We start from the raw sequence: 23024 nt of genomic DNA, 5'->3' as shown, positions 1-23024 counted from the left end.
ACTATTATAATTAATTCATTTCTTATATACATATATGTATTTACAGATATTATAAAACTATATTAAATTTTTTTAATTTAGTAATATTATAAATTATTTATGGTGTACTTGATAAATTAGAACTCCAGTAAATAATATTTAACACTGACAGTGTTTACCAGAAAAATATTATTAATTAATAATTTTCTGAATAATAAGTTTTATTTATTTATTTAAAATAATACAAAATATTCTATATTAAACTGATATCGAGTTTTTTATATTGCACCTATATCATTTCATAGCGATTTTTAATTAAAAAATTTATTTTATATCAAATTAAATTTGACTCTTTTACTTTACTATTTAAAATGACCGACTCTTTATTTACTACACACTACACCTATAGAGATAGGTACCAAAAAATCTATATAATCTGATGGATGTGATTCATTATCCTCTAATTTCTTAGTATAGCCATAAAACCTTTCAATCATTATTTATTTAATATATTATTTTTTTAATTTCATTACCAAATTCTTGAAGAATAGATTTATTATCAAGAATAAAAAATAAAAAACATAATTGAGTTTGATATTAAAATATTATTAAATGATCAAAATCCTTTTTGTGGTGCTTGCATTACTCAGTCATTTAGTCATTTTATAGCAATTTATAGTTTTATGGTGGCATGTATGTTAGTAAATGATGCAAAAGTTGTATTTTTAGTGTAATAAGAACTTAATTAATTGTAACAAGTAGTAGCAACACAACTCAATTTAACTTCATTTAAGATGTGATTGAGTGCTTTCTCTAATCATCTATTCATAGTGGCTGCCTAAGTGTGATAAGCTAACCAACTATAAAGAGTGAAAGATTGTATGACTCTAGAAAGCTCTAATTAAGGATTAGTGGCTAGAATTTCATAAACAAATTTAGATTTAAGATATTCTTACATTAGCCCTAAACCTAAGAACAAGGGTCCAGATGATTCTGATTCCAAGATTATTCCAGAAGATCCTCTGGGTGATTGTCTTTGTCCTGACTACAAAAGAATTTCAAAGTTTATTCAAGAATATCCTAAAGAATTACCTTTCAAAAAAAGTTAAGGATCAAAAAGCCAAATAGTAAACATAGATGTGGTTAATTTTATGACTAATGCCTCAGATTACCTGGGTATAAGATTTAATAAAAGACAGTAAGGCTGATGTGTTTAATCTTGTTATTAGTATTTATTTGTAAAGTCTAATCTATAAATTATGATATATTATATTATATATTTTAATATTTTATCAAATATTAACTACTATTTTAATTATTAATTATTAATTATATAATAATCATTTTATTACAATTAATAAATTTTATTCAGTATTACAAATCATGTACATAAAATATCATTTGCAGTACTTAAAGCCCACCAAACATCATTAGGTGCTTTTAATTTGTATGAGACCAAATCACAATCATTTTGTAAAGTTATATATGTAAAAATAAAACATTTAGGATTTTTACAATATTTTCCTATAGACCATAAAACTTCCCATTTTCTTGTATAAATTACTAAGTTACCATCTTTCTGAAGTATTAATTTACAGAAACCATCAAGTTTAAATACTAATGTTTCCCATATTTTTTTTAGTCCTGAATAAAGAACCAAATTACAATTATACTGCAAAAGTAAAATGTTTTTTTTATTTGGTGATATTAAAAAATGGTCCGTGTAAAGTACTTGATAAATTGGGAATCCACTATCAAGTGTACTCAATGATGTTTGGCAATTTCCACTTGAAAGAATACCATTTATAAATCTCTTTTTAAATAACAATTCGGATTTCTTATTCCATACCACTACAGCATATTGTATTTCATATAGAGATCCAGTTATTCGTACTGCATCTGCACCTTCCATAACCATCCTTTCATGGTAATTTTCAATTAGAAGATTTATTTGACGTTTCATATTTGACCCTTTCACTTCATCATTTGAATTTGAACATCTACCAGCAGATCCTTTTATTCGCCTTATTGCCACACAAACTGCACCTCTAGAAACAGTTACTAATTTAAAATCTACAAAATCAGGTGGATATAATTCATTGCCAATTAACCTTGTAGTAAGCTCATAAAACCCTTGATTCATTATATTGTTAATATCTTGTTCATTTAAATTATTAGTATTTCCCCATATAATTGAGGCTTGAAGACTAGATTGTATTAGTAAGAAAACACAAAATGTAAAGAACATAATTTATTCACATAGTTAAAGAGTACACTTGTTCTTAAATAGAATAGAATTATGTAATAATTTATTCGTTCGATAAAGCATACTGCCATACCATATGTTTCCGTAATTGTACAAGTGGCTTCGAGATGGCTAGCAACACAACTCCCAAAGGGTTCTGAATCAATGAAACGTTTTGGGTGGTGGTGGTCTATCCAGGCTGTCGAATGCTTGTAGCTTTTGTTTGAGAGCTCTCACATTGTATAGCACCAGCGCTCTCTCGGTGGCATTGAAGCCCGACGCGATAGCCAGGAGCCTGCGAAGCTCGGTTTTAACTTCACTGCACAGTGCCGAGAGCTCGCGGTTGCCACCGCTGCCGCTGGTGGTGTTGTTGTTGTTGTTACTGTTGCTGTTGCTACCATCATTTCCACATAGCTCCATAGAATCCTCCGCCGCAACAAAGTGGTGGAGATCGAGAGGAGTGTCGTCGCTTGTGTGCTGGAGAGAGAACACGTCCGGGCTGTCGAGCGGCGGCGCGAGCGCGCACAGATGCGGGAAGTACTTCTCGATGATGAGCCTCATGCCTTGGACGTGCTTGCAGACCGGGGCTAGCTCGTAGCAGTCGCACGAGGAGCTTTGCATCGCCAGCGAGTGGATCGTGTCCGGGATGATCTCGCTGCGCATCCGGAACTGGAGAGAGACTTCGTCGTCCACTTCCACCATGCTCACGTCCGATTCGTAGAGCTCCAGTATGTAGTCGCCGCCGATGAGTTTCTTTTGAGGCTTCGTGCCGACTTGAGAGCAAAGCTTTCCCGAGTCGACTGTCAAGAAAAAACAAAAACATCACTCAAGAGAAATGCAAAAGAGAAGTTCTGGAATGACTAGAACTTACGTGCTGTTTGCTTTTGCTTGTAGTGTTCCACTAGAACTTCGCCATGGCGACCACTGGATGATCCAACCAGCGCAGCTAGTAGTCCCAGGATATTGCACTTGCTCCGGCCCCTCAGGAGAGTGTACTTTATGTAGCTCCAGACTCTCTCGGCGAAGTTCGTCGTCTCGATCTCCCCGTGCTCGAACATCCTTCCAAACTTTGGCCACATTCTTCTCCACACGCAGTTTTGTCCCGCCCACTTGAGATTTACGTGCTCGCACAGCGTTAGGTGGTCTTTGAACTTCTCGTTGAACGAATGGAGCAGGAAGTCCAAACTGTGCTCCGTGGTTGCCAGCATCATCTGGTTGAGCGCCTGGTACACTTCTCTTCGCTGCGTGGGAAGAGCTTCGGGCATTAGACTTTCCATCCACTCGCGTCGGACTTGAGACCAGCACAGAAGTACGTGGCTCGCGACCTGTTCACCCCCTAGAGTGTTGTTTCTCCAGCAAAATGGATCCTTGCTCGCCGCTGCTTGCACCGCTCGAAACTCGGCCACTGACTTTTCGATGACTATCGCGGACGGCCTGACATGTCCCAGCCACTTGAAAGCTTCTTGGAGTGTGATCTTCAGTGCTACACTCTCGTCGGTGTCCGAGGAACACAGCATCATCCATATGGGAAGCTCGTCTCCTGCCTGGTTTGGAACTATCCCCGCGTAGAGAGACAGACCAAACTGGTTGCCTCTGAGAAGCCGACTTACCACCCACGAGCTTCCCACCGAGAATCTCTTGGCACAGTCCCTCATCCAAGGATCCTGGAGCACAAGCAAAAATGGTCGCTTGTCCTCGTCCGGATGGTTGGGCGCATAAGGCTGGTAAAAGATCACCTGAAAGAAGAAAGTTTCTCAACCAAGTTCTCCTCAAAACAGTTGAGAGTCACCTTTCCTTGCGTTTGAAGCCGCTGTGCTTCCATATGTAACGCAGACCAATCGTCCTCACCAATGGATTCGACTAAACCACAGTAACACACCTTCGTAAGAGAAGAAAAGCAGGCTGGAAAGCTCTCACCTCTTGACTTGATCCTGTACGCGAGCTGCTCAACGTCCTTGGAAAGAAGAAAAAACCGGTAACTGGCCTGCTCGCCCTCACTGGCCTGGAAGTAGAGGAACGGAGCTCTGCTCGCGGAAGCTTTCACCAAAGCCTGCACGTTCCCCGCATTGTCGTAGAGATCATGCTCACAGTACCTTATAGCCGACGGATGTGGCGGCAAAGAGAGCAAGTTCTCTTTCGTCCCCGGACGATGGCCGTCATGAAACGGAGAGAGCAAGATGTGAGCGAGTGCTTCGTCTCTCACAACTGTAGTCCCCTCGCCAGCCTGGATTGGTATCACCACCCTGATCCGAAATGGACACCCGATACGGCATGACTTCCTATCCCGGACCTTCGCATCCTTCGTTTCACCACCTCCTCCCAAAACTTTGTTGCCACGACCACGCTTGGAACGACCACGGTGACAAACGTAGTCCTTCACCTCGGAGTTCCTCGACACCTTGTCAGCTCGATCGATCCGGAGGAGAACTTTGTACTTGACAGCAATCTCCTCCATGGCTCGCGGGAGATCCCTGGTCGCCACCGTCATCCTCTGCGAGAACTTGTGCTCCTCCTTCTTCTTCCGCTCTGGAACCCGCGAGAAGTCACAGCCGGGGCAAGCGTAGACGCTCTCCTGGATGAAAGCGTCGAGGATCCCATACCGCCGAGTGTTTGTGCACCACTGCTGCTGGATCCTCTTGAAAGTTTGCTTCCATCCCAAGTGCTGACCATCTTCTTCTTCTACGTGAGCTCGCTGGAAGATCTCCCCCCACTGCTCGCGGTATGGGATTCTAAGCGAAGTGTTGTCTTTGTGATAGAGATGCTCCTCTCCATCCACTGCCACCACCGCTACCAGCCTTTCCTGGATATCCTTCCACCGCGATCGCACTGCGGACTCCTGGCTTTGCTTTCCAAGGCTGTTCTTGAGGACTCGCAGCGAGATATCGGGATCGGCAGCACAGATTTCTTCAAAGGAAGGAGCTCTGGAAGTGAGGATCGACTGCGCCATGAGGTGATGGCCAGCGCGATTGAATGCGAAGTACTTGGATGTGGAGCTGTAAAAATCAGCAGCGTCCAGTGGCTTGCTTGGAGCAGCCGGATCCTCAAACTCGAGCTCCTGGTGATGATCCGACTGAAATATCCTGTCATCGTCGTCCTGTGCCTGGAAATCGTATACGGCTTCCTCATCGCTGTCGTCTTCCATGGTAAATCGCGCGCGATCGCCACGATTTTGCTGGAAATGCGTACCTTCGCTATCGGTCGATCCGAGAAGCTACATTGCTAGGGTTCTAGCGAGATTATAGATTTTAGGGTTCATATGTCTATGGCGCTAGCGGTGAGGAGGCTCTCGAGACTTAGACACTTCTCGACGCAGGTAAGTCTTCGCAGCAATCCAGACGCTCGCGATCACGGCCCTACGGCTGGGAAATATCGTGGCGATCGTGGGAGTTCTAGCACGAAGAGCTCTGTTGATGCGCAAGAATCCGCCAAATTCGCTGCTCTTTCTGGAACATGGTGAGTTCTTCGCTTAGAAGGTCTAGAGATTTTTCTCTTTCTTTTTGACGATCGTTCTTTCCTCTAGGTGGGACGAGCTTGGACCGTTTAAACCTTTGCACGCCATGAATCCCGTGAGGCTCTTGTTCCTTCGCTCGGGGATGTGCCGGCATTTTAAGTACGTTTCTTCGTTCTTCTCTATTCTTGAAGTTCTTTCTCTCTTCTCTGTTCTCGATGTTCTTTTTTTCTCATTCCTTTCGAGTTTGTTTTTCTTTCTTTCTTCGATTCTTCTAAGAGGTTTTCTCTGTTCTTGAAGTTCTTTTTCTCTTCTATTGATTTTCTCTTCCCGAAGTTCTTTTTTTTATATTCCTTTCGAGTTTGTTCTTCTTTCTTCCATTCTTCTAAATGTTTTTAATCAGGAAGGATCCCATTTCTCCGAGGCCTTTGGATGGCTTGACGATCTTAGATGTAGGATGTGGTGGCGGGCTTCTGTGCGAAGTAAGTCTTTAGTATAACAGGAAAACATCGTTGCTTATACTGACTGGGAGTTTTCTAGCCTTTAGCACGAATGGGTGCTCACGTGACTGGAATCGACGCCGTGGAAGAGAACATCGAAGTTGCAAAGCTACACGCCGTGAGTTGATTCCATACGGATTTGATTAGCTGTGTTTTATTTTTTCTCTTTCTTAGGCAAAGGATCCTTTGACTGCTACGATTTTGTACCAGCATACCACAGCAGGTTCTTCATTGCAGCATGAGTCCATCCTGTTTGATAATTGATTTTCTGAAACTTGCAGAGCAGCTCGTACAGGAGAAGCAGCAATTTGATATTGTCGCCGCTCTTGAGGTACGCAAAACGATGTGTCTTGAATTATTTATCTTCTGGATCACGTTGTCCTGATCATTTGGAATTTAAATCTCATGTTACGGCATTTATGCAGGTCATAGAGCATGTCCCTGATCCAATGGACTTCCTCCAGTCCCTGTCGTTGCTGACCAAGCAGGATGGTGCCGTAGTTATTTCCACGCTCAATCGATCACCTACATCATATAGCCTTGCAATTTTCGCAGCGGAATACATACTGGGCTGGGTATTGTTTTATGATTTTTCTGTAGAAAAGCTGTTACAACTTACGTTTTCTGCTCCTATTGCGTAACCTCTGCAGCTCCCGAAAGGGACCCATGATTGGTCTAAGTTTCTGACCCCAGAGGAGGTTGCGTTACTTATGGAACGTGCGTCGCTAACTGTACGAGCTCTGGTTAATCTCGTTTTCCAACTTGTACGCTCCTGACACTACCAAACTTGCAGCTCGAGGAGATGACAGGCATGTTCTACGACCCGCTGAAGCAAACCTGGCGTTTAGCCGATGATTTGAGCGTCAATTACATAGCCTGGGCTGCCAAGCGAGGAGAATGATCGATGGAGCCGACGCGCCGCTCGTTTGCGTAAGTCAGTTGTTCTACTTTCCTGGGCTGGCTCTTGCTGACTGGAGCTTTGGTACAGGACGCCTTGCTGTTTTGAACAAACTGGAAACACATAGTTCGAGAGAAAAAGTCAAAAAGAAATTACTCCGGGACGCGGAAAAAGCCGAATGCTTGACATATGAGTGGCCAACAAAGACTACAGATCTGTCGGGGGAAACTTTGAGTCACCAGTAGCAGGAAACGTGGCTTTAGGTGGAACTCTACTGTTAAAAGCGCGCGCACGCAGGACATCATGCTACCCATTGGTAGAAGTGGCGGAAGTTGGCATCGCTTTTGACGGATCTGGTGGGGTTGAGAAAAAGGTTCCCGCTCTTAAACAGGTGAAAGTATCGAGAATTCGCTGGTGGGATATTGAGCTTGGACATTAGTGCAGCCTGGATTTTTTGTTCCAGGCAGATCTTCGGGGGCTTGGAAAATGGTGGAGCAGTCTAGAAAAAGTAACAGGGGGGGAAAAAGCTTGTGAAGCAAAACAGGAGATTTGTGTCAGGAATGGAAGTATGCCCCGTGTGCATGCACGTAGAATCTTCATGGGTACCGGGTGGGCTTTGTCGGTGCGGCTCTGGAGAGAAAGAAACGCTTAGTTTATGGACTGGCTGTCTGGGCTGGGAAGGAAGGCGAGATCCATCTTCGACCTGAAAGATTCGTTCGAGTAGTTTCTGGAAGAGAAAAAAGAAGCGAAGGCAAACCAGGAAGACCGAGAGCTGGAGCTTCTCGGTGTCTGGATCGACTGCCAGGAATCGATGAGAAAGCACTTGATAGGATGGATTGATAGATTTTGGGATGCACTGTCCATCCTATCAAAAATCCGATACAGTACGTGAGGACGAGCGTTCGTCAGGCACTGTCAATCCTTTCAGTCACCAAACAGGGGCTCGCTCACACACCTCTGCGTACCACAGCGTACGAGCGAGATTCTCTGTGGAGAAATCATCGATTTTTTGGTCCAATTGACAAGCTCTGTGAGTCAGGCGATCTCTCTCACTTTTTTTTTTTTTTTCTCTCTTGCTTTCTTTCCCAACAGCTGCAGAGAGAAAACCACCAAGAGGAACAATAACAAGAAATCAATAATGGTGTGCCTAGATTCTTTCTCTCAATGTTCTCTCTCTTTTTTTTTCCTAAGATCAACCAATCGATCGAAAGGATATTTCCTCTTTGATTATAAAACTTTGAGGTCTTTCGTTGGTTGTTCGTCAATTCTTCGCGCCGCATGATCAACTGTACGGAATTCTCCCGGTGTCCCCGGCCGACCCGACAGCCGCTGGCCCCTTGTCGGCTATGTCGCGACAGAAACTTAAAAATCGTCTGGCCACGTGGAGGGGGCGACCATTGACTTGACCGGACAAAAGTCAACGACACCCCATTTTCTGGGATTTTTTCGCGTGGTGAGTTCACTGACAGTAAAGATCCACGCTCGATCGATCTGGGAAAAAAAAGAAACCTTGCGAAGCACTTCAAGAGTGGATGATCAATGCGCTGTGTGTGTTGTTGCGGAGACAGCTTCGCTTCATATCTCTTTCGATCGCTTGGATCGAGCTGATTGACTCCTCTTCCCGGCCCGATTTTCAGCCGGTCGAATCGATCTGTCAAGCACAGCACACTGACTTTGCTTCGTTCCTCGCGATCTGGACCCCGTTGTTCTTCATACAAGCAGCAGCGGCACTGATCAAGCGAGGACAAGGCTCCACAAAGTTTACTTTCAAAGTCCCCTCGTCCTTGTCTGATCGATCGCTCGCTTCCAGTCTGTGCGTGTGGCGCTGGTGGTGGTCAGTGGTCACACTGCCTGCGCCGCTCGTGTCCCTGTCTTCCCATTTGTCTCGAGCTTCGCTCCCATTCAAAGCAAAGCACCGTGAAGAGCAACCTTTGTGTCCAACTATCCCAATCATCCCCGCCAAAAAATTGCTTCTTTCGTACGCTCTTCAAGGCCATGCCTGTCAGTTGGGAGTGCTGCTCCAGAGACCCGAAATATAAAAGCATCCCCCCAGCCCGATCCACCTTTAAAAAACCTTTACCTTTTTTTCCTTTTGCTCTGCCCCAGTTTTCGTGTCGATGGCGAAAGAGGAATGCTGTGCTAGCTAGCAAGCAAGCGAGCGGGCCGAGGGAGTTTTTTAAGCCTGCTCTTGCTTGTCCTTGTCCAAATCATCGCGGTCCTTCTTCTCGCTTGCAAAACTGGAACAGGAAAAAGCAAGTGAAAGCTAAACTCCACCGAAAAGAAGAGCACACCTGTGTGTCTCGGGCGAATGCCATGTAGTTCGTCGTCGCGTAAGCGTAGAGGAGTGTTGGGTGGTGCATACCAAGTGCTGCCGCCGCTTCACCAATAAAAAGATTAAACTTTGGTTTGCTGCTCCCGTCCTGACCCGGACTTTTTACTTTGTGTCTGCCAAACCGTGCCGAACTTGTCTTCCATTTTCCTCAAATCGTGGGACCCCGGTGGCCTTCTCTGTCTGCCCAGCCTCCCCTTAAAAACAAATCAGCCCATCCTCCTTTGCCTCGATATCAAAGTTTTTAGCGTAACCCCGCCCTGTTTGTTGCGGCCATCTTCTCCTCCGAGAGAGCCTCATTTATTTGGCCGGTGTGCTGTGAGAGCTCTCTCTCTCTCTCTCTCTCTCGGCTTACCTCACGCTTCTTTTCTTACGTCGGCTCGCTCGCTCGCCATTTGTATATCCCATTTATTTGCCTCCCGTGTATCACTTGCATTGCTCCTCCCTCCCGCATCTCTCCGCTCGGCTTGTTTGTTTTGCCGCGCAGCTCACAATCCCGTTTTGTGGTCCAGGCAGCTTTAAGTTGTCGAAGCAGCATTTTGATTGTTTGTAGCCCCGGTCGGTGCTCGGCTCTGGTACTCCAATTTTACTTGGCGCCGCCTGGATATTTCACGGGTGAAGAATTATGCTCGGAATCGTCAGACTAGAGACTTGCCTCGGTTGCTGCTTGCTGCTCGTCGCGTTGATCAACATGCTGCATCCAAGTTGCTGCGCTCGGATCCTGGAAAGCAGAGGTAAAGCAATCACTGGTTTTAAGACAAAAAGAGAACAAAAGACGGACGAAATTCCCTGTGCAGATTCTCCACCAAAGGGCGAAGGTTCGCTCCCAAAGGTGGCTCGGTTTTCCATGAGCACGAGTGCGAGAACACCATCACCACCATCTCATGACGAGGTAGCTCCTCAATTCCGCTCTTCCCAGGCTTCTCCGAGTCATAATAGATGCTAAAGGCGCTCCTATGCAGGTTGTAGCACTAGACTCCAACGACCGGCAGCTAGAACAATTCAAGGCCAAGATGCCGCGAGGAGCATCAAGTTCAATCCACCTGGATCAACAAAAACATCACCACCATCACCATCACCCTCATAAAAATCATAAAGCTCTCAATGCAAATGCCGCACCTCCGGTCGCTCCTCCTATTCATGAAGTAGACGCCAAAGCAAGTACTAGCGGACGTCAGGAGGATCATGGTGGCGACAACGATGACGACTCCGTCGGTAGCGAGGAGATGACTTTTCATGCCGACTACGCAAAGGTTAGAACTCATCCACCGCACAGCCATTAGCTGCGAAGAAAAACAGGATGAGCTTATAGAGGCAAAGAAGAAAAGAAAAGCGAAAAGGAGAGCTTACTCTATCATATAGACTTCCAGTCGCTTGTACAGGAGCCACAGAGGTTCGGATCGTTTTTATGGAGCTAGCATCATGCCAGCAGCCAGCGAAGAAGAATTCTTGGATGGACTCGAATTCAGTACACCACAGTCAAGCAGCAGCAGCAGCAGCAGCCGGAAACATCAGGAGAAATTTTCGCTTCCTGAAGAACAAAAAAGATAGGACAAAATCAGAAGAGAAAACAAAAGAAGAACAGAAACAGAGAAGATTAGTTCTCTGCAAGATTATTCTTGTTCATGAGAAAGAAGAAGGTAGGCAAGCAAATCAAGTGATCCTACAGGCCAAGTGGGACACTAGAGACAATTAATTTGCGATGGAGACAGCCGATCGGCTTGGATTGCAAATCTTGTCCATACTTTGTCAAAAGTGCACACACACACACAGAAAAAGTTTCGAGTTTGGCAGAAAAGGAAGAGAGAAAAATGTGCGTGTTTTCTCGATCGAGAAAGAAAGAGGAGCAATCAAGCATCAATCTAAGCTGAAAGAAAGAATGGAGAACCAATTCGGTTCGAGCAATGAAGCGATCACTAAAATTCTAAGCAAATCTGTCTGAGGGAAAAATGGCGCGATTTCCTGATCAAGAAAGACGCCGCGCCACAGCGCCACCAGAAGGTCGAGAATCTATGGTAATACATGCAATGCAGCAAGCGATCGATCGAACGAACCTCGTCTCTCGCCGTCTTTGAATCCATTCTTCCGCCATTATGCCTAAGAACCCTAATTTTCCAGGGGCTAGGGTTTATGGATCGCGGTGATGTTGTTCCGCCAAATCGCGTGGCGATCGCGAAGAAATCTTCGAGGTAAGCGATCGCAGTACCAAAATATCATCCCGCATTGCTGATTTGTTCTCCAGCCGCTTCCAAGTACGCGCGCGATTGCTCTACATTGGCTGGAGCTCAAGAACCTCCTCCTGTTCTCCGACTTGGATCGCTATCTTCCTCGCATTCTCATATTTCTCTGTCAGATCAAGATATTTCCAAGAACGAGGCTAGAATCAACCAAGACGAGATTGAGAATCTCCACTCCCAGCAACAAAGCGCGATTACGAGCAGGGCTCGATTGGAGGAGCTTGTAGAGCAGCTGGAAATCGAGCAGAAGAAGAGATACGTCGCGGACGTCGAGTACGTGCGTCTCCTCCAGGCATGTCCCAAGGTCAAAGCTTTGGACGTTGCTCGACGCCTCCACTCACAGATCGTGAGAGCGTCGCTGGACAACCGCGTCTTCCTCGGCAACCATCTCATCCACACCTACGGAAAATGCCACAGCCTGGACGATGCATGGGAAACTTTCGAGCGCATGAGCTACAAGAACGTTTACACATGGACTGCGATCATCGGGGTATGTGCTCAGCACCACTGTCACTCACTTGCGATTATCTTGCTCAGGCAAATGCTGCTGGAGGGTGTGAAACCAGACAACATCACGCTGCTCGCGGCGCTCACGTCCTGTGAGACCTCGCAAGCTCTCCCCGCCGGTAAGCTCATTCACGGCTTGATCGCTCAGAGTGGACACCAGTGTGACTTAATCCTGGAAAATGCTCTTGTCAGCATGTATGGGAGCTGCGGGAGCGTCGACGATGCCAAGAGAGTTTTCGATGCGATGCCGGCCCGGAATGTCATCACCTGGACTGCGATGATCGGGGCTCATGCCGTGACCAGTCTCGAGCAAGCTTTCAAGGTGTTCCGGCTGATGGAGCTCGAGGGGTTTAAGTCCAACTTCGTGACGTACGTGACGCTCGTCCAGGCTTGCTCCAAACCGGAGTTTCTAGAGGTGGGCATAATCTTACACATGCGTAGCGTGGAGAGTTCTAGTGCTATGGAAACTCCTCTTTGCAATGCGCTGATCACGATGTATGGAAGATGCGGACGGCTGGAGGACGCGCGCGCCATCTTTTCCAGCATGGTGGAGCGAGATATAATCGCCTGGAACGCTCTCATTACGGAGTATGGCCAGCACGGGCATGTCGAGGAGGCTGTGCTGCTCTACCAGCTTATGCTACAAGAGGGCTGTAAGCCGGACAAGGTAACCTTTGTTGCGCTCCTTACGATGTCCAATGGACCAGAAGCTCTAACGGAGGTTAAACTCGTCCATTCTCATATTGTAGAGAGCGGAGTGTCCATCAACATCGCGCTGGGGACAGCGCTTGTGGCGATGTACTCCAAGTGCGAGAGCCTGGAAGATACACGCTGGCTGTTCGAGAAAATGCCGCAGCGCAACGTGATCTCCTGGAACGTCATGGTGACAGCGTATGCCAAGCACGGTCTGGGAAGGAAAGCAGTGCAGATCACGGAGTACATGCAGCTCGATGGTGTAAAGCCGGACAACGTTACGTGTGTTGGTCTTCTAAACGTATGCACCGGCTCGGCCGATCTCAAGCTGGGAAGAAAGGTACACGGCTGGATAGCGGAAGGCAGGTGCGAGGCGGACTTAATCCTGTGGAACTCACTCCTAAACATGTACGGCAGGTGTGGAGAAGTGGAACAAGCGGAGATGGTCTTCGACGGGATCCTCCAGCGTAATGTCATCAGCTGGACAGCAATGCTCACGGCCTACTCGCGGCAGAACAGGCAAGACATGGCGCTGCTCCTCTTCCACGCCATCCATCTCAGCGGGGTGAAGCCGACGTGCATCACCTTTCTTGAGGCGCTGGATGCGTGTGTCGGTGCGGAGGCCCTGGACAAAGGGAGGCTGGTCCACTCCTGCGCTGTCCAGAGCGGGAACGACATCGACGTGTCGCTGGGGAGTGCCTTGGTTGCCATGTACGGAAGGTGTGGCTCGATCCGAGACGCAAAGGCATGCTTCGACGACACAGAAGTTCGGAAGAATCACGTAACTTGGTCGGCAATGATTGCGGCATTCGTCCAGCACGGGCAAGACAGGGAAGGACTCCAGCACTTGCGGTTCATGCAGCAGCAAGGACTAGACATGTCCCCGGCAACGTTTGCATCGACTCTAAGTGCGTGCTCCAACCTCGCCGACCTCCGAGAAGGCAAACGAATCCACTCATACGTGAGAGAGAGAAGATTCGACACCGAGGCTGCCACCGTCACGAATTCGCTCGTCACCATGTATGGAAAGTGCGGCAGCCTGGATTGTGCGAGAGAGGTCTTCGAGACGTCCCGTCGGCAGGACACCATCTGCTGGAACGCCATCATCTCGGGGTATGCTCAGCACAGCCAGACCAGAGACGCCGTGGAACTTTTCCACCGGATGCAACAGGAAGGCGTAGCTCCCGACCCCGTCACCTTCGTCTGCATCTTGAGCGTCTGTAGCCACGGCGGCTTGCTCGACGAAGGCGTCTACGCGTACGCGAGCATGGTCGAGCTGGGCCTCGAGCCAACGCAGGACAACTACGCTTGCGTCATAGATCTCCTGGGACGAGCAGGGAAGCTGCAAGAGGCCGAGGAGTTTATACAGTCGCTCGGCACCCGACCAGCGATCGAGACGCTCACTTCGCTGCTGAGCTCTTGCAAGAGCCACGGCGATGTACAGCGCGGGAGGCGAGCGGCAGAGGGGATTATGGAGATGGATCCCAGGAGCTCCTCGGCTCACGTTGTGCTGTCGAGCATTTACTCCGCAGACCCCGAAGAGTAGAACTACAACTTACAAGCAACGCTCATCAACACGTAGTTCGGCAGCAAGCTCGGCTTCACCAACTTCTAACTGTTCGGTGTTATGAGGTCGGTGTCGTGGAGTTCGTTCGCTCGCTCTCATTCATTTATCAGTGTTTCAAGCCACAGTGATGTGATTTCGTTCGTTTGGTTGTGGATGGCAGGCCGCAAGTTTATGAACAACGAACGATCCAAGAGTGCCGAGGAAGAGGACGGCATGGCATTACGCTTGCAAAGGCGAGAAGACTTGTAACTCGGCGAGCTGCCAAGGTCACGAGTTGAAAGTGGAGGTGGTGGACACGAAGAAGAAAGAAAGAGAAAGGACTAGACTGTTGGAAGAAAAGAATCGCAAGGTCAGTGGCGCAATTATCAGCAGTCGTTCGTTCATTTCATGTGCAGCGCCATTAAGTAGCAAAAGTTCAAACCACAGGAATATCCGAGCATCACAATGCCCTAAAAGAATATGCTCCATCGCTAGGAATATACTCACGCATATACTTAGAATATCCAGGCAAAAAACAAATATGCTTAAGCATATGCTCGAGCATATCTCGCAAAGGAATATGCTCGAGCATATAAGGGTTTAGTCACGCTTGAAGAACCTGGCAATGGACAATGTGGCTCTTGAGACGGTTCCTCCCCGCGATGTTGGACCACAAGTTGGTGACGAACGTCTTGAACAGCCCCTTGCCGGCGATGGTGTCCCAGAGCGCGCCGCGCCGCGCCGCGTCCTCGGAGTTGGCCACGTCCACCATGGTGATGCTCATGTTGTTGCGGATGATGCACAGCCGCCCCCCCAGCGGCAGCAGCGCCGCCGCCTCCAGCGCCCGCGAGTTCCCCAGGTGAGTCCGGCTGTCCACGGAGCGGTGCCAGGAATCAGCGGCGCCGTCGTAAACCCGGAGCTTGCAACCATCGGGGCAGTCGAGCGCGTAGAGCTGCCCGTTGAAGATGGCGCTCGGGTTCCTCCACCCGGACACCATCCCGTCGAGCACCGGCGACCAGTTGTCCGTGGCCGGGACGTAGACCTCGCTCATCACCTGCCTGTGCGAGCCCAGCCCCTTGAGAAACCACCGGCCGTGGTACACCACCCCGATGAACGGAACCATCGCCGTGCTCATGTCCGCAATGTATGACCACCTGTTCTTGTTCGGGTCGTAGACCTCGGCCGAGCGCAGCGATCGCTGCACGCCCTCGCACTCGCCACCCGCGACGTAGAGGCAGTTGTTGATCACGCAGCAGCCGAAGAAGTGGCGGCGGCGGTTCATGTCCGGGGCTCGGTGCCACTTGTTGGTCCGGGCGCTGTAGTAGACGACTCTCCTCATGGAGCCTTTTGCCGGGTCTTTGCCTCCGAAGAGGTAAAGGTGGCAGCCGCTGAGCACCGCGCAGCCGAAGCCCAGCGCCTCGCAGTACTCGAGAGGGACCGGCGGGAGTGGCTGCCACTGCTGGTAGCGAGGATCGAATGCGTGCCAGGAGATGTGCCCGTCCCTGTCGCGTTTGATCACGTAGATCCACTCCTCGGCCATCCCCAGGGCCTTGCGCTGCGAGTAGAAGAAGTTGCCGGCGAGGAGCCTGTACCACCTCTTGCAAACCACCCGGAGAGTCCTGTGATGGATGCGAGGAACTCTTACCAGGCATGCGATGGCGAGGTCGTCTGGGAGGCCCGGGATAAGCTGGCACGGGATCTTGGTCCGGTCGCCCCTCGAGTGCCTCGTCCTCGCCTTTGGGATCACAATTGTCGGCTTGACGTCGGGCTGGATGCAGTGCCGCGTCCCCGGCACGAATCGCCGGGCGTTGGTGACGGTGAGGCCAGCGTCCACGCCGCAGTAGCACAGCGCGCTCTCAGCCTGTGACAAAAGAAAGAATTCGTCACGAGAACTACCAAAGAATTCGTCACGAATAACTCAAGAACTACCAAAGAAACTCTAAACCCAAGAGGTACCAAGAACAAAACACTCTACCTGCATAGAATGGATGCCGCGGTGCATGGCGGAGGCTGGGACGACCTTCATGGATCCAAATCTCGGCAAAGACGCGCGATTGGAGCTCGCTAGGGATCTGCATTCACCTCTCGCGCGGCCGGCCTCCTCACGTCCCGACACCAGTGGACGCGGCAATGCGGCAGCTCATGCCGTCCAAGAACAGCTCTCGAGCATCCAAATCACTGCTACTCCACACCAGCGCTCAAGATCCCGGCCGTTTCCAAGGATTATCGTCGGACCTCCATCCTGGCGAGCGTAATCACGAGCTTGCTGCGCGAAATCTCGCATCTTCTTGCTGGATTTCGTGTGTGTGCCCGCCTACCTCACGGCCGCCGCTGCCGCATTGTTGCCGCAGCGCTTGCGATTCGCGGAGACGCGTCGTCGACCGCCATAGCCGCTGTGAGGCGAGGAGTTCTCTCTCAATCCCTAGTCCCTCTTTCTTCCTCCCTATCGCTCCTCTCTTTCTCGCCAGAGGACGCGCTCCGGACCAAAATGTGGGCAAAACACGATATACCCGCCATAGCCAAACTGAGGAGAGCTGCACGGAATGAGCCATGGCCCAGACCGCGTACGGCAGAACCATACGGAAGCTGTGCCTTTAAAAGCTCTACAGGCGAAGTTAATGGGCCAAAGACTCTCCCTCCATCGCGAACAAGCATTTACACCAGCCGAATAGAGAAACTTTAACCATGGGTGGAAAAAAAATATATTATTTTTCACTGACTGTCACTGGGCGTGGAGGGTCCCAAGTTCGATCCCCTCCAGCCCTTAAGAATGTGATGTTTTATATGGTGGATTATCATCTCACTTAAGCTTAAGCAGTCCTCCAAGAACGAATTCTTCTTTAAAATGGTGTCAGGTTGCGATAGCCCGGCGAGGACATCACGGATAGAACTTCCGTCACTGATGCCATGGAGCTCAATGCGGCCTTGAGGATCTCCTCCGGGCAACCAGGCTTGATGATATCTTTCACCTGTTTGGATGATCCGAAGCATGGTATCTTATAGACTAGAAACTTTAAAGAATGGACGTACCTTGTCAAGGTAGCTCCGGAGCTCCTGGATCCTGCCAATGTAGTCTCGATCCTCCACGGACAGAGTGATGGTCTTTAGATCGGCTCCAGGTCCGTCAAACTGGAGCGGTCCCGGATTCCGGTATAGATCATCCATGAGGAGCGCTGACGCGTTTTGCGACAGTAACCTGCGAGGAGATTTTGAGAAACAATCTTGCAAATGAAGATCTTCTAAAAACACTTACTCGTATGGCTTTCCCTTAAGGTCCACTCTAGCTGAGTGCACAGCCGGCTTTCCTATCTGTGAGACTCCCGGGCCCCTTTGCCACCGCTTGACAGACATCATCGCCTGCGTAGGAAAAACCGTGCTTGTTACGCGAGAATTATCGTTCAGTCTAGACTTACAGTGATTGGTGCTCCGCCACACCTCCATTGGTCGACAGATTCCTTCAAGTTCGTCACCGTCGCCATATAGCCATTCAGTCCGGCGCTTGCCAAGTGAAATGCTATGTGTCCAAGAGCCTGCAGAAACAGAGTGTGAAGCTCTTCATACAGAAAGCACACAAAGAGCTTACGTTTGCGTAGGTGCAATCAAAATTGGAAGGCAACGATCCTCGAGCTTGGTATCCGAAAAAATGGCAGATACCGTTGAACTTCTTTCCTTTGTAACTGCCAGCTTTCTGTGATCATGAAGAATGTATTGAGTGAGTGTGCGTGTCAAACTTAGCACTACAATACCGTTCTCCTTGTCATCTCTGTCTCAACAAGCTGACACAACAGTTTTTCCGTTTCTATCTGCAAAATAGAATAGCTATATTTTGTTAGCTTTTAGATATTGCAAAACACAAAGTGGTGCACACCTGCGAGAGCTGGACAGAATCGTCGGATTCCCTGTCCAAAAGAAACTGCAAAAAAAAAAGAGGTTCATATCAGACAAGAGAGAAAAGGAAAAAAGGAGAGAAAACTGTTGTTTGACCTGCTTTTTGATGAATGGTGGCAGAAACTCGAAAAGTGCGGACGCCCAGGGAGAGAGACGAGTTGGAATGTGCTCGACCTCAATATTCTGCTTTTGAAGGCCATGGATTTCCTAATCATAAAAAAACATCGCAACTCAAATCATTGCTCCAATGCTGTACACCATCTACCTGCAAGAGCGCATATACTTCAGGGATACTCTCAATGAGACCCTCTGGCAGAAGGATGACTCCATGGTACTTTTCTGGAAAAAAAACACCTCGTAAATTGACCAAATAGCAATAAAACCTTTCAGCGAAAACTGACCATGCTCTGCTCGGGCTTGAATAGCATCACAAATTTGCTTTGTAACGTCGAAAAGAGTCATTTTAGACGTGGCAACTTCCTCTCCTAGAATCACCTGCAAAAGAGCTGAATCAGATCCAATATTTCGTCCAAAACACAGACATACCATATTCGGATGCGACTGCAACGCACATTCCAGTGATACGTGAGATGCTCGCCGTCCCATTAGCCTGATGAAGTAGTAATACTGAAAACATCGCGAGTAAGTAAACCGTGATTGCAGTTGCAAGGAAAACAACCTTCTCTGCCGATAGCGCATCAGTGCTTATGTTGCTGATGAGCTGAGAGTTGACCTGCACCAAAACATATTAGAAATGCAAGCAAGAAGTCTCCGCAAGATCTGCTGCACCTTGCAAACAGTGTCAAAACCCACATCCGTCTCAACAAACGGATTTTTCAAGTCTCCATCGATAGTGGCAGGCACCGCGATAACCTGCGAAGCAAGGATCTAGCCGCACTACATTATTATGTTTTACGTTGCCACCTTTGTGCGACACTCCGTTGCAGCAAAGTTTTCAGCGAGATGAGCAGCATCCGTGCTCGTTCCACAACCTGCAGCCAACAATCTCGTGTTATTAGCTCCCACAATCATCCGTTCGACGTTGCAAAACTTACCTCCAATCAAAACGATGCCGTCCAGCTTCATAGCTTCGCAAGCTGCCCTTGCATCATCCACCTGCTGCACAGACTTGATCTGATCCTTGGTCCGCCCAAGAAGGTCGTAGCCACCTGAACAAAAAGAAGAAAACCTTTCAAACTCCCTTGCTTGTATCGAAAATGTTTCTACCTTGGTTACGATAAACAGCAAGCACATCCGCAGTGATCTCCACAGACTTTTGGGCGAAGAGTCCATCAGTGCCACCTAAATTCAAGCTTGAGGACAAGGACATGATAAAAAAAAACTCTGGACATCCATACCAACGATTCCAATCAGGACGTTGTCTGGGTTGTGAGCCTTCAATGCATCAAAGAGGCCAGCAACAATGTTATGTCCTCCTGGGGATTGCCGTCCGCAAAAGACGACTCCCACCCTGCCAGCAAAAGCATCACACAGCTCATCCTTGAAACAAAACAAGAAAAAAAAAAAAAACCACAGACCTTAGTGGCGATAGCTTCTTCTCGCCAGTGGATTTCTTGCCTGGAAGCAAATGCACTAGAGGTTGCCCATAAGTGAGCGAGAACGATCTCTGGATAGCCAGCGCGTCTGACGCATCCATGGCAGTGGTGGCATCTCCACAGACAAGCTGGACGTTGGGAGCCTGCAGATCAATCATCCAAGTTTTTTCCGGAAAGGCCGCGAATTAAAAGAAGAAAAAGAAATTTCTCGCAGGCAAAAGCACCAAGACAAGGACAGGAGAAAAATCTTCCCAGATTCACGCAGTTCCCGACGAAATCTACATGCGGCAGCAATGCGCATCACTAGATGCTCCCAAGAACACGAAAGATCAAGAATCCGGCGAATGCAATCCCGGAAACGCCCGATTTCGCCAGGAAAAGGCATACCTCGAGCGCTGGCGGCAGCGAAACCTTGTAGCCGCGACGAATACCCTGGATTCCATCGACCGCTCCCATCGCGCGCTCCCAAGGCTCCTCTCTAACAGCGAAAGCTCTCGTCTCTCAACCTAGCTCCTCTGTTGCTCCAAAATGTATGGCAATTAGCACTAATCTGTGTTTAATATCACACAAACCCAACCTGGTTGACGGGTTGACGGGCTGTTGAAGGTCTGAAAATACGTCACCGTCACGTGACCGTCCGATATTTGGTGGATGCGGATAAGGATATTGGCATATTCGATTTATAGTTTTAAAAATTACAGCCTTTATCTTCATCCTTAGAATATTCTTAAGCCCATTAAAAGACTTTAGGGCAACAATCCTTAGGGTAAGTCCTAGGAATGGGTTTGATTTTGCTGTTTCATGACGATGATATCTGCATCTTATGAGACCATGCCTTATCAATAAAGATCTGGTAAATGCCACCTGTGGTACCATTGCATTCAGCTCCTGGAAATGAACACTCCAAAACACGATTGGTGAAGCTCAAAATCTTTAGCAACCACACTCTGTGAAGTTGTTTTATATACATTGGAGCATGGGAAGTGATGATCAAAGGGGAAGAACTATTGTTATATTGGCTAGCTGGCTTGTACGACTACTACAAAGACTCAATCTCAAAACCAGATTACATGCAAAATTATAATATGCCACCAAAATAAGCTTAGAAGGATAGATTGGTCTATGGTAAATCTTTTCTCCAGAAGTACCACCTATTCCAGCATAAAGTTCAACTACATAACTTGCAAACTCTACAAGCATGGATGAATAATGGCCTTTAATTATTGCTTATAGATTTAACTTGTTATTTGTTATGGAGTTTGTATTAATTTACAAAAATAAAATGGATTTTGAGCAAAATAATAAACAGATCAGCCATTGGAAAAGTGTAAAAACATTGGTTTTTCTCATCCAGGACATGGTCATCAAGCACACTCAAGGTTCTTACAGGGAAGCTATGCATAGGGCTTGGGCAGTTGAAGAGGTTAGGCTGGCTCCTCAGCTGTACAACATTGACCAGCTTCCTGGAGGATGCTGGTCTATCTATCTTGCAAGTGAAGATAGAGTACCTAGGGGAGGACTAGCATCTGCTTCATGGGCACCAGCAGGCACAAGAGTTGTGGGCCGAGGAGCTCAAGATGCTAGACAAAGCACACGGAATCCCAATCACGCCCTCAGGTGACATTGGGGTGCATGAAGACATTAGAGACGTGAACATGATGGTGAGGGTCAGTTATCCCAGCAGGCAAGTGGAGGTCAAATTCATTGACTTCGACTGGGCTGCTGTGGAGGGGGTTGGGCGATGCCCGTATTTCATGAACAAGGTTGACATCAAGTGGCCGGCAGGAGTGTCGGGTGGCCAGGTGATGCTACAGAAGCATGACAAGGAACTCCTTGGCATGTCTCGAGCTGAGCAGCCTAAGGAACTTCTTCTTCCAGTGGAAGCGTCTTCCGAATCTGAAGAAGGGTGCCGCTTCGCTTTGTGAACATGAAGGCACGTGGAACAAGCCGAGCCAGCGGATCGGCTGTGGCTCTTGGCTCTTGGCTGCCGCCACCGGAATGCCATGGCCTGGAGCATCGATCACCGGCTACAACAAGTATGCGCTAGATTCCAGCACAAGAAAATGCAATGTGGATCGCCATCGCACTGCGAGCGGATGGAGCGTCAGGGAACATATTTTCCGGTACTCAGCTCGTATCACTCCAATCCAGCAGAATGTGGGTATAGAGGAAAGGGTTTCTTTCTTGGATCGATCGCTGCATTATTTCCTGGGGTTTTAGATTGACCGGTAGCCTCCGCACGCCAGCCGAAATCCTGGTCACGGATTCTCCCTGATGGCTGTCTTCCGGATCTACAACTGGCTCCAATTCTATCTCTTTTCTTATTGTCTGTGTTTCCTGTGCTTCATGTCGGTTTTACTTAAGTTTATATTAGCATATTCGATTTATAGTTTACACATATATTTAAGGGCAACAATCCTTAGGGTAAGTCGTAGGAATGGGTTTGATTTTGCTGTTTTATGACAATGATGTGCGCATCTTACATCTTGACATTGAAACAGAAACATGGACAGAATTGGAGCAAGTGCAACTAGAAGCAGATGAGCGTGTGGCTGCAATTCATGCTTCTGCAGGCGGTAATCTCCATGTCTTCGTAGTGAAGTTGGTTCCTGTATGGGGGATGCGGAAATATCCTCAAAAGTGCCCTCCAAATCCAGGACGGCCAGCCCTTTACAAAATGAACCTGAAAGATGATGGCCTCAAGTGGACAACAATCTCAACAGCTTTCATGAAGCCAGGTCAGCAGTATTATGCTACAGTTGATGAAGATACAATTCATGCCTTTGGAGTAAACAAGACTCAGGTATGCTCAGCAAGTGAAGACAAGTGGGTAAAAATTGGACGTGTGGCTGGTTTAGATACATTAGGGATAATTACGAATGTGATCTCGAACGGGGCAGATCGTGTGATTGGGTTATATGAAAGTAGAGAATTGAGGTATTACAATGCAGGTCAGAATTCCTAGGCAGAGCTTTATGCTGACCTCCCTTAAGAGTTTAAGCACTATGGTGCAAAGATGACTATGGTTCAAGGGAAGGTGGTTGTTGTACAGTCTGGAAACCTTCGCTATTACAATGAGGAAGCTAAACAATGGGAAGAATTTGAGGAACTTCCAGGAGTTTTAGATCAAGAAAAATCGTGGATTTTTAGGTTGCAAGGGATGCGCTATGCTCCTGTGGTGTTTGCTACGAAGCGTCA

General features: G+C 47.9%; 6 protein-coding genes and 1 long non-coding RNA gene across 13 annotated transcripts; 3 read left to right on the top strand and 4 right to left on the bottom strand.

The window, feature by feature from the left end:
* Nucleotides 1–2261: 2261 nt before the first annotated feature.
* LOC9653736 lies at nucleotides 2262–5460 on the bottom strand. Its single transcript, XM_002978382.2, has 4 exons — nucleotides 4142–5460; nucleotides 4014–4084; nucleotides 3096–3960; nucleotides 2262–3024 (listed from the first exon to the last, which is right to left on the bottom strand). The coding sequence occupies exons 1-4, from the start codon at nucleotides 5364–5366 to the stop codon at nucleotides 2387–2389; spliced, it is 2799 nt and encodes a 932-aa protein (XP_002978428.1). The 5' UTR covers nucleotides 5367–5460; the 3' UTR covers nucleotides 2262–2386.
* An 8-nt stretch (nucleotides 5461–5468) lies between these two features.
* On the top strand, nucleotides 5469–7663 carry LOC9653735 (ubiquinone biosynthesis O-methyltransferase, mitochondrial). 2 transcript variants are annotated; one of them, XM_002978536.2, is made up of 10 exons: nucleotides 5469–5677; nucleotides 5745–5834; nucleotides 6076–6154; nucleotides 6213–6290; nucleotides 6347–6395; nucleotides 6454–6503; nucleotides 6598–6747; nucleotides 6823–6903; nucleotides 6966–7102; nucleotides 7161–7663. In XM_002978536.2, exons 1-9 carry the CDS (start codon nucleotides 5481–5483, stop codon nucleotides 7071–7073), a joined length of 882 nt encoding a protein of 293 aa, XP_002978582.2. In that variant the 5' UTR covers nucleotides 5469–5480; the 3' UTR covers nucleotides 7074–7102; nucleotides 7161–7663. The 2 variants fall into 2 exon arrangements, with proteins under 2 accessions (XP_002978582.2, XP_024539137.1); XM_024683369.1 differs by having other exon boundaries at nucleotides 6823–6915.
* A 583-nt stretch (nucleotides 7664–8246) lies between these two features.
* On the bottom strand, nucleotides 8247–10850 carry LOC112349266. Of its 2 annotated transcripts, none has more exons than XR_002993331.1 (3): nucleotides 10750–10850; nucleotides 9362–10682; nucleotides 8247–9307 (listed from the first exon to the last, which is right to left on the bottom strand). It is a non-coding gene; the product is annotated as an uncharacterized LOC112349266 (long non-coding RNA). The 2 variants fall into 2 exon arrangements; XR_002993332.1 differs by lacking the exon at nucleotides 10750–10850 and having other exon boundaries at nucleotides 9362–10442; nucleotides 10519–10632.
* LOC112349265 lies at nucleotides 10013–11304 on the top strand. 2 transcript variants are annotated; one of them, XM_024683371.1, is made up of 3 exons: nucleotides 10013–10133; nucleotides 10197–10291; nucleotides 10362–11304. In XM_024683371.1, the coding sequence occupies exons 1-3, from the start codon at nucleotides 10025–10027 to the stop codon at nucleotides 10680–10682; spliced, it is 525 nt and encodes a 174-aa protein (XP_024539139.1). In that variant the 5' UTR covers nucleotides 10013–10024; the 3' UTR covers nucleotides 10683–11304. The 2 variants fall into 2 exon arrangements, with proteins under 2 accessions (XP_024539139.1, XP_024539138.1); XM_024683370.1 differs by having other exon boundaries at nucleotides 10013–10291.
* A 223-nt stretch (nucleotides 11305–11527) lies between these two features.
* LOC9653551 (pentatricopeptide repeat-containing protein At4g13650) lies at nucleotides 11528–14826 on the top strand. Of its 4 annotated transcripts, none has more exons than XR_002993339.1 (4): nucleotides 11528–11588; nucleotides 11642–12126; nucleotides 12174–14468; nucleotides 14564–14826. XR_002993339.1 is itself a non-coding variant. In XM_024683467.1 (4 exons), exon 4 carries the CDS (start codon nucleotides 12337–12339, stop codon nucleotides 14380–14382), a length of 2046 nt encoding a protein of 681 aa, XP_024539235.1. In that variant the 5' UTR covers nucleotides 11528–11588; nucleotides 11642–12126; nucleotides 12174–12262; nucleotide 12336; the 3' UTR covers nucleotides 14383–14552. The 4 variants fall into 4 exon arrangements, 3 of the variants coding, with proteins under 3 accessions (XP_024539235.1, XP_024539234.1, XP_024539233.1); XM_024683467.1 differs by lacking the exon at nucleotides 14564–14826 and having other exon boundaries at nucleotides 12174–12262; nucleotides 12336–14552; XM_024683466.1 differs by lacking the exon at nucleotides 14564–14826 and having other exon boundaries at nucleotides 12174–13202; nucleotides 13254–14552.
* A 79-nt stretch (nucleotides 14827–14905) lies between these two features.
* On the bottom strand, nucleotides 14906–16911 carry LOC9653550 (F-box/kelch-repeat protein At1g55270). The gene is made up of 2 exons (XM_002978381.2): nucleotides 16358–16911; nucleotides 14906–16243 (listed from the first exon to the last, which is right to left on the bottom strand). The coding sequence occupies exons 1-2, from the start codon at nucleotides 16406–16408 to the stop codon at nucleotides 14987–14989; spliced, it is 1308 nt and encodes a 435-aa protein (XP_002978427.1). The 5' UTR covers nucleotides 16409–16911; the 3' UTR covers nucleotides 14906–14986.
* Nucleotides 16912–17060: 149 nt separating this feature from the next.
* LOC9653734 (pyrophosphate--fructose 6-phosphate 1-phosphotransferase subunit alpha) lies at nucleotides 17061–20348 on the bottom strand. Its single transcript, XM_024683484.1, has 19 exons — nucleotides 20214–20348; nucleotides 19809–19969; nucleotides 19629–19741; nucleotides 19498–19572; nucleotides 19326–19439; nucleotides 19195–19262; nucleotides 19060–19143; nucleotides 18950–19003; nucleotides 18817–18897; nucleotides 18672–18765; nucleotides 18536–18609; nucleotides 18367–18477; nucleotides 18251–18295; nucleotides 18129–18185; nucleotides 17966–18070; nucleotides 17796–17912; nucleotides 17636–17739; nucleotides 17413–17578; nucleotides 17061–17351 (listed from the first exon to the last, which is right to left on the bottom strand). The coding sequence occupies exons 1-19, from the start codon at nucleotides 20280–20282 to the stop codon at nucleotides 17223–17225; spliced, it is 1821 nt and encodes a 606-aa protein (XP_024539252.1). The 5' UTR covers nucleotides 20283–20348; the 3' UTR covers nucleotides 17061–17222.
* Between the last annotated feature and the right edge of the window lie 2676 nt (nucleotides 20349–23024).

Source organism: Selaginella moellendorffii, unplaced genomic scaffold, assembly GCF_000143415.4.
Source record: "Selaginella moellendorffii unplaced genomic scaffold, v1.0 SELMOscaffold_37, whole genome shotgun sequence".
Lineage (NCBI taxonomy): Eukaryota > Viridiplantae > Streptophyta > Lycopodiopsida > Selaginellales > Selaginellaceae > Selaginella > Selaginella moellendorffii.
This window is presented reverse-complemented; position numbering and strand designations above follow the sequence as displayed.

Excerpts from the sequence above, each read along its gene's own strand:
- LOC9653735 (XM_024683369.1), top strand. The coding sequence starts at position 5,481 with ATGTCTATGGCGCTAGCGGTGAGGAGGCTCTCGAGACTTAGACACTTC. Across the intron at positions 5,835-6,075 it reads GGGATGTGCCGGCATTTTAA|GAAGGATCCCATTTCTCCGA; the intron begins GTACGTTTCTTC and ends GTTTTTAATCAG. Across the intron at positions 6,396-6,453 it reads GTACCAGCATACCACAGCAG|AGCAGCTCGTACAGGAGAAG; the intron begins GTTCTTCATTGC and ends TGAAACTTGCAG.
- LOC9653734 (XM_024683484.1), bottom strand. The coding sequence starts at position 20,282 with ATGGGAGCGGTCGATGGAATCCAGGGTATTCGTCGCGGCTACAAGGTT. Across the intron at positions 19,440-19,497 it reads TGCTGTTTATCGTAACCAAG|GTGGCTACGACCTTCTTGGG; the intron begins GTAGAAACATTT and ends CTTTTTGTTCAG. Across the intron at positions 18,898-18,949 it reads ATGCGCTATCGGCAGAGAAG|TATTACTACTTCATCAGGCT; the intron begins GTTGTTTTCCTT and ends CGATGTTTTCAG.
- LOC112349265 (XM_024683370.1), top strand. The coding sequence starts at position 10,025 with ATGCTCGGAATCGTCAGACTAGAGACTTGCCTCGGTTGCTGCTTGCTG. Across the intron at positions 10,292-10,361 it reads CACCACCATCTCATGACGAG|GTTGTAGCACTAGACTCCAA; the intron begins GTAGCTCCTCAA and ends GCTCCTATGCAG.
- LOC9653550 (XM_002978381.2), bottom strand. The coding sequence starts at position 16,408 with ATGAAGGTCGTCCCAGCCTCCGCCATGCACCGCGGCATCCATTCTATG. Across the intron at positions 16,244-16,357 it reads GCGGCATCCATTCTATGCAG|GCTGAGAGCGCGCTGTGCTA; the intron begins GTAGAGTGTTTT and ends CTTTTGTCACAG.
- LOC9653736 (XM_002978382.2), bottom strand. The coding sequence starts at position 5,366 with ATGGAAGACGACAGCGATGAGGAAGCCGTATACGATTTCCAGGCACAG. Across the intron at positions 4,085-4,141 it reads GTACAGGATCAAGTCAAGAG|TCGAATCCATTGGTGAGGAC; the intron begins GTGAGAGCTTTC and ends ACTGTGGTTTAG. Across the intron at positions 3,025-3,095 it reads CAAGCAAAAGCAAACAGCAC|TCGACTCGGGAAAGCTTTGC; the intron begins GTAAGTTCTAGT and ends TTTTCTTGACAG.
- LOC9653551 (XM_024683465.1), top strand. The coding sequence starts at position 12,178 with ATGCTGCTGGAGGGTGTGAAACCAGACAACATCACGCTGCTCGCGGCG.